Here is a 7,988-nt window from a genome sequence, read left to right on the forward strand (position 1 = left end):
TTCTGATGTAATACATGCAATTGGCTGAAGGATATCTGTTAAATGGTTCTCTCGCTTCCTCTCAGGAGAGTACATAAAGACCTGGAGGCCCAGGTATTTCTTGCTGAAGAGAGACGGTACGTTCATCGGGTACAAGGAGCGACCGCAAGACGTCGACCAACTGGAGACGCCACTCAATAACTTCTCAGTAGCACGTAAGTCAACCCTCTGACACTCCCCCAATCACAATATTTAAAACACAAATTGAGCAGTACATCTCCACTCAGGTCCTGAAGTACCTCAGAGGTTGCACATTTTTGTTCTTGCCCTGCACTACATTCTATGCATCCCTGATGGTTCACCACATGACATAACTCGCTCTCGTTCTCGCTCTCTCCCTCTGTTTTTCCTTATGACCAGCAGAATGTCAGCTGATGAAGACTGAGCGACCCAAGCCCAACACATTCATCATCCGCTGCCTACAGTGGACCACTGTCATAGAACGCACCTTCCATGTGGAGAGCCCAGAGGATAGGTAGGTTACACACAGTCTTGTACAGCTAACCTTGTGGGGGGACACAATTCAGTCCTATAAATCCTATTTTCCCCAAACCTAACCTGTACTGTTACCCTTACCCTAGCTCCTAACCTTAAAACTAACCCTAACACTAATTCTAACCTTAACCCTAAACCCCCTAGAAATAACATTTGACCTTATGGGGACTAACAATGTCCCCAGTTGCTCAAATTGTTGTTTACTATTCTTGTGGGGACTTCTGGTCCCCACAAAAATAAACATGTCACACACACGTAGTCATCCTACCTCTGGTTCCCTCCGTCCTCAGGGAGCAGTGGACAAAGGCCATCCAGGAGGTGGCTGATGGGCTGCAGAAACAGGAGGAGGAGAGGATGGACTCCTCACCAGACCCCATGGACATGGAGATGTACCTCACCAAGCCCAAACTCAAAGTGGTGCGTACACCTAACCCTCTGTTCTCAGCATTTGTGTCGCTGTAAGGCAAATACCAGTGGCAGGGTTTTTGATATGGCAAAATACAGTTTATCCAACTCTTTGTTTTTAACACTTTGTCTCCTAGACTATGCACGACTTTGAATACCTCAAACTCTTGGGAAAAGGCACTTTTGGGAAGGTTATCCTGGTGAAGGAAAAGTCAACCGGAAAATACTACGCAATGAAAATCCTCAAGAAAGAAGTGATTGTGGCAAAAGTGAGTAGACGTGTGTGTGTGTGTGTGTGTGTGTGTGTGTGTGTGTGTGTGTGTGTATACTGGTATTTCCTTTTCTTGGATCAAGCTCATCTCCTTAGTATTCTCTAGGATGAAGTAGCACACACTCTCACTGAAAACAGAGTACTGCAGAACTCCAAACACCCCTTCTTAACGGTGAGAGACCATTCCATTGGTGTGCAACAGAAACTCTGTTCCCTCTGTTTACTGTTATACTAATATAAATCGGTAACCTAATTGTGCTCTTCCTTCATCCGCTCCATAAAGGGTCTGAAGTACTCCTTCCAGACGCACGACCGCTTGTGTTTTGTCATGGAGTACGCCAATGGAGGAGAGGTGAGTACTTTGTTACATTTGACCTGATGTAAAGGCCTTATCGGTGAGGTGAAATACTCAGAACATTGCAGATGGACTAATGAATAGAGTGGACAGGATTCCTTGTCTTTAAATTTTTTTATTTTATTTAACTAGGCAAGTCGGTTAAGAACACATTCTTATTTTCAATGACGATCTTACATGGTAGACGATTATATGATGGTGAACTTAATACAGGTAAGGTTAGGGGAAATGGTTCGTATTTATGTGACTGTAAATTGGATTGCCACAATAACCATCTCTTTCAACCCAGCTGTTCTTCCACCTATCACGAGACCGTGTGTTCTCCGAGGAGAGGGCCCGGTTCTACGGAGCGGAGATAGTGTCCGCGCTGGACTACCTCCACTTGGAGAAGAATGTGGTTTACAGGGACCTGAAGGTGACTTAGGGAGTCATGAAAACATTTCGCAATGGAAAATACAAATGTGTTTTTATTGAACAAGTTCAAGAAGGAACCTCCCTGTTCTCGAACTCACCTTGTGAAACCGTCTCTACTGTAGCTGGAAAACCTGATGCTGGACAAAGACGGCCACATAAAGATCACAGACTTTGGCCTGTGTAAGGAGGGCATCAAGGACGGGGCCACCATGAAGACCTTCTGTGGGACACCAGAGTATCTAGCCCCTGAGGTAAACACCTACCCATCAACCCTTTCCTTCAACTGATTGAAAACTATCAGTGAATCAGGACCACTACCATAGACATAGGGATGAGGTTAGAAAGCCCTTCGAGAGGATCTACCACCCACCTGTACATGACGCTCATGTTCTACCTCCCGTTTCCAACACACAGGTGCTGGAGGACAATGACTATGGCCGTGCTGTGGACTGGTGGGGTCTGGGTGTGGTCATGTATGAGATGATGTGCGGTCGGCTGCCCTTCTACAACCAGGACCATGAGAAGCTGTTTGAGCTGATCCTGATGGAGGAGATCCGCTTTCCTAGAACCCTGGGCCCCGAGGGAAAGTCCCTGCTCTCTGGCCTGCTCAAGAAGGACCCCAAGCATAGGTAAGGGTGTGTGTGCGTGTGTTTGCGTGTGTCTGTACACACTGACTTTGTGTGTTCCTCTCTTTAGGTTAGGTGGAGGGCCTGATGACGCCAAAGAGATAATGCAGCACAAGTTCTTTGCTGGGATCGAGTGGCAAGATGTGTACGAGAAGAAGGTATCGTATCCTAAGCTTTCTATGTGTTGTCATTGTTCTCATGGTGATGGCAAGTGTTATGACAGGCAGGTGCCCACTCATGACTCCTCCCCTTTTCTCTCAGCTGGTCCCGCCATTCAAGCCCCAGGTCACCTCGGAAACAGACACCCGCTATTTTGACGTGGAGTTCACCGGGCAGACCATCACCATCACTCCTCCAGGACAAGGTACCCTCCCTCCCAACTCAACAAAACGTTGCTTAAAGATTTTATGGATTTATGGGACATCAACTCCCCTTAGTTGACTTAAAGGCGTTCATACTACTAGATAATCCACAATTTGACCTTGTTTTGTTTTTTTTGCTTTGAAAGATGAATGTTAATTTTGAATGATTTGTGCTCTTAACTTTCTCTCTCTCTTTCCTTCCCAGATGACAGCATGGAGTCTTTCGACAGTGACAGGAGACCCCACTTCCCTCAGTTCTCCTACTCTGCCAGTGGGACAGCCTGAACCAAAAACCTAGACTCCCTCTCCTCCTCTCCTCACTCTCTTATGGACCATACTCCTCTCACTCTGACCCCACACATACCTCTGACCAGAACACATCCTCACAGGCCATCTATGACCTCTTTTCACTTATATTATTTTGCTGTAATTGTTGGGGCACATCTCAATTGTCTAGCGTGGCTTCTTATCCTGGTCTCCTCTTTAGATGGACAATGAGAGAAAGGCCACTATAAACTATTGTGAGTCAACCTTGGTGTCACCAGTGTTTCAAATACCATACTTGTTGTGCTTAAGGGGAGGTTTCTGTTGCCTGCCAAAAGCAACACACTTGGACACAGTGGTGGTGACTGACCTACTTAATTCTTCATGGCAGCATGATGTTCCTGTCAATGATACGTATGCCGCTCGCCTCAAAAGAGAAGCACATTCATAAGCGTTCTCTGAAAACTAGCTTTTTAAACGGTACACTATATATTTCTCCAAATGATTGTCTTTATATTTTGATGGAGCAAAGGGAAACATCAGAGCGTGATCTGTAGAAATAGTCCTTCCCATCTCCATCTACTAGCCACCACTGCCATTGTGCTCTGACTCCCAGGTTTTACACGTTTGGGAGAGGTAACACTAAAGCTCCACACCTGGGTTGTGTTCAGTAGGACACCACGAAGCAACAAGTTTTGAAATAGAAAATGAAAATGTGTTCTTATTGAACAAGTTTCCGTAGCACCTCCTGTTTCCTTCTCCCATTTCGTGCCTTCTGAGCATAACCCTGCAGTCTCTCACCTCTCAAATGTTGACCCTCCCCAACACACACACCTTCTAGTAGAAGTAAATGCTATAGAACTGAAATGGAGTCTATGGAATGAGCCGTCTCCTTTTCTTCAGTGTTACTGGCCTCACCACCTTGCCTAAGTTGTCCTTAGTGACTACAGTACAATGTATCGAGAGAACAGTTCTACTGGATCACACCATCTGTAAAGTGGTGAAGCACAGAGTGGAATTCACAAAATTATGTGGTGATCATAAAGGACATTTTTGATGGGTGTATTGGCTACATTAATGTTTAGTGAAATAGATGTATGTTTTCATGAGAAATCATGTGAATGGCAATCTTGTTTATTCCTGTAAAGTTGCTGCTGCAACCACAGTAGGGAAGGTATTTTTCAGATACATTTTATGGTGAAATGACTAGGTGTGTGTAACATGCATGCATGCATACACACACACACACACATTTTTTTCTAGAAAGGTCATTCCATTTACCCCGTGAACAAATGTTGAGTTGGTCCTTGGTTTATATTTTTCTATCAAAGCTGTAGACGTACATTGAAATGAGAAGTAATATAACTCACTTTTTATATCTCGCAGAAAATGATGCTACATGTTGATAAAATAAATCAACTTGTTGAAAACGGATGTCTTTTTCTACCAGCATGCCATTGAATGCGTACACATGCATAGCTTAAACTACGGAAGAGTCTGAAGCTCACCTGCCTGTAGAGTTAAAAAATGTAATTTTTTTTTAACGATTTACCAACCAAGCAGTTTCTCCACAAATATTATCTATTATTGAGAACAGTCACAGTCCGGACAATGTATAACAAAACTCTCATCAGTGATCCAGTTCTCGAAAATATTCTGAAGACTGTTAGCTTGGTGGAGAGTTTGTGCAATAACACAGTGCAATAGTGAGGGGAAAGGAGGGTCGGACAACTGTCACTGGCATCCTCGTGAGGGCAATGCCGAAACAAAATAAATGGTTTGAAATTAATATCTGTCTTAGCTAGAACTGTGACCAAAGTCTTGTTTAGTTTGAGAGACTTACAACCTTACCCTCTGCTTTGTTTTGCCCTGACCCTTATCGGAGTAGCACCGACTGAAGCCTGGATAATATCATCTGAAAGGCATGTACTGATTCGAACCTTGGGATTGAGTGTACAAAATGAATTGTGTGAATGTTCTGCCAACAAAATGACCTTTTTGCTGTTAGTTCTCAACAGGTAGCCTGTTCTGTGATTGTTTGAGTACATTTTCTTTTTCTGTTTTGCGATCCTTTCCGGTTATTGGGTGTTTTCTCCGCAATGCTCTTAGCAACATCTGTGACTTACAGTACCTTTCAGACAGACTGCTACTGTACATAGACCGGTACTGTTGCAAGTGAAACACACCAAACAGGCTGTGACTGACCACAATCGAGGAAGGATGACCATTTATTTGGTATGTATTTTTGTGTGTGCACGAGATTGTGCGGACAGGTCTGTGAGGGCAACAATTCAATGCGTCTCAATGGTCCTAATTGAATCCAAGTGAGGATATCTACGTTTAGCTTTAAAATGATTGACTGTTCAAGAGTTAAGAGGATAATTGACTTTGTCCTGATCCACCAGATTCTAGGTTTGTCAAATGTTAAGGCCTTTAGTTTAGTCTGAATATAAATAGTTTCTAGAGGAAATGGTTTGAAATTTCAACAAAACAATACAATTGATAATTAGTGGTAAATAAATTGTGAATTTAATGTAAAACATATATAATTTTGTCACATTACAGTTTTGTATATATTTTTTTAAATCATTGACCTAATTGTTGCTTATCGACAGGTGTTAAATAGAAATTGTTTGAAAATATTCTTAAGTTATTTCATTCCCTTTGCCCCCTTGGTAGATGAGAAACTGAACAATTGAATGCACCAGCTTTTGTGAACAAATAACATTTTCCCTCACTGTGTGTGGTATTTTTCATTGGAATTCAGAAATAAAGATCTTTTTGGGACAAAGTGATTTTCAATTCATTCAATTAACTCTAAGCTTCCCACTTGATACTCTGTATACAAGTAGCCTAAAAAAATATTGTCCAGCACATAATTTGCAGGCCCATCCTCTGGATATCTGTATTGGGCTGACAATGGAGGTCCAGAGCCAAGTGTAGATGGCCCAGAATAAGGAGCAGATGTCCAGGGAGACAGTCCAGTGTGCTGGGGTCCAGCTGTGAGCCAAGCTGGGTGCTGGAGCTTGATGTGGATGGACCCCAAGCCCCTGCCTTCTAAAGAAATCCTATAGATCTGAAGGATGTTTTGCATTAACATTTCAAATAGTTCCTCAAGGAAGGCTGTTTCAGCAAAGCCATATGGCATGCATAGTGCGCCATCGTCTGGCTCAAAAGGCTATGCAGTCTCATTGTATTTAGCCAATGGTGAAGGTTTCACTCACACTATGCAGTTATTCCTGATAAACATAGGCCCATCGTGGATAAAGCTAAATGATCACAAAACACACATGAAAGGTTAGGGATTAGACTGTGTTGGCACATGTTGCCAAATGAAGCATCTGAAATCAAATATGTCATGGTTTTACAGGAGAGTGATTGAAATCACAATTTATAACTGACCATGAACAGAAATTACACCAACTAGAAAAGGATTTTTACTGAAGTAAATGTGGTGTGCTTGCTAGTCTTTAAGTATTTATGGCTTTAAAAGGGTTTTCATAGGCTGTGTTATAGTGACCTATTTTGGGGTGGTTTGTAGGTGTGGAGTTACTATAGTGGACTAGTATAGTTAGCAAGAGTGAGTACTATATCATCATAAGCCATGTGTTTTTAAGCTCTCAAAAATGTTTTTGTTTGAACATTCTCAATGGTTTCAGTTTAGAATGTTGAAGCCTGCATTCCACCATTGAAATTAAAGGGGATACAGCAAGCTTTATGGGTTATAAAGTAGGAAAAGTTTATTCAGTCTGCTGAAATAGATCAAGATCAGTGGTGAATCCAAATTTGGCCTTAAGTCCATTGGGCTTTTATGCAAATGTAAATAGCAACAATCCTTTGTAGCTTTAACGTTTCAAGTGGTGAATTCAAATACTTTTCATTCAAGCCTATGGAGTTTTATGCAGATTTAAAACCATTCTAGTTCAAAAAGTATTTAAGTGGTATCAAAAAGCTGTATACAAGCACACTATTCCAGACTGGTCTGCACGTTTTAGCGTTTCTATATTGAATGGAATGGTATTTTCTAGCTTATTCCAGATTTCTTTCCCATTCGTCTATGGCCCCTGAAATGCATTGGGATTTATGTAAATATGATTGTACTTATAGAAAACTATAAGTAATTTTAAAAAATGTTTTCAAGCAACTAGACCAGTGCCTTAAGAACTACCAACATCAAAACCACATTAATGAATGCAGCATCAAAACAACATTAATGCGTGCAGCATCAAAACAACAATGCGTGCAGCATCAAAACAACAATGCGTGCAGCATCAAAACAATGCGTGCAGCATCAAAACAACAATGTGTGCAGCATCAAAACAACATTAATGCGTGCAGCATCAAAACAACATTAATGCGTGCAGCATCAAAACAACATTAATGCGTGCAGCATCAAAACAACATTAATGCGTGCAGCATCAAAACAACATTAATGCGTGCAGCATCAAAACAACATTAATGCGTGCAGCATCAAAACAACATTAATGCGTGCAGCATCAAAACAACAATGCTTGCATCAAAACAACATTAATGCGTGCAGCATCAAAACAACATTAATGTGCAGCATCAAAACAACAGCATCAAAACGTGCAGCATCAAAACAACATTAATGCGTGCAGCATCAAAACAACATTAATGCATGTGTGCAGCATCAAAACAACATTAATGCAGCATCAAAACAACATTGCAGCATCAAAACAACATTAATGCGTGCAGCATCAAAACAACAATGCCAGTCAAAAACAACATTAATGCAG

General features: G+C 41.8%; 1 protein-coding gene across 5 annotated transcripts in view; it reads left to right on the forward strand.

Moving 5' to 3' along the window:
- Positions 1 to 6,022, forward strand: part of LOC118386979 (RAC-alpha serine/threonine-protein kinase-like) — a 70,633-nt gene extending 64,611 nt beyond the window's left edge. For 3 of the 5 annotated variants that reach the window (XM_035775042.2, XM_035775045.2, XM_035775044.2), the window contains 12 exons: positions 66 to 194; positions 400 to 514; positions 825 to 951; positions 1,077 to 1,208; positions 1,317 to 1,382; positions 1,494 to 1,562; positions 1,855 to 1,980; positions 2,102 to 2,230; positions 2,394 to 2,608; positions 2,676 to 2,763; positions 2,867 to 2,969; positions 3,173 to 6,022. In XM_035775042.2, the coding sequence (XP_035630935.1) occupies positions 66 to 194; positions 400 to 514; positions 825 to 951; positions 1,077 to 1,208; positions 1,317 to 1,382; positions 1,494 to 1,562; positions 1,855 to 1,980; positions 2,102 to 2,230; positions 2,394 to 2,608; positions 2,676 to 2,763; positions 2,867 to 2,969; positions 3,173 to 3,252 (1,379 nt within the window). In that variant the 3' untranslated portion in view covers positions 3,253 to 6,022. The remainder of the gene's footprint in view (positions 1 to 65; positions 195 to 399; positions 515 to 824; positions 952 to 1,076; positions 1,209 to 1,316; positions 1,383 to 1,493; positions 1,563 to 1,854; positions 1,981 to 2,101; positions 2,231 to 2,393; positions 2,609 to 2,675; positions 2,764 to 2,866; positions 2,970 to 3,172) is intronic. The other 2 variants (XM_035775043.2, XM_052523808.1) reach the window with 1 other exon arrangement.
- Positions 6,023 to 7,988: the final 1,966 nt, after the last annotated feature.

This window comes from Oncorhynchus keta, chromosome 8 (assembly GCF_023373465.1).
Source record: "Oncorhynchus keta strain PuntledgeMale-10-30-2019 chromosome 8, Oket_V2, whole genome shotgun sequence".
NCBI classification, from domain to species: Eukaryota; Metazoa; Chordata; class Actinopteri; order Salmoniformes; family Salmonidae; genus Oncorhynchus; species Oncorhynchus keta.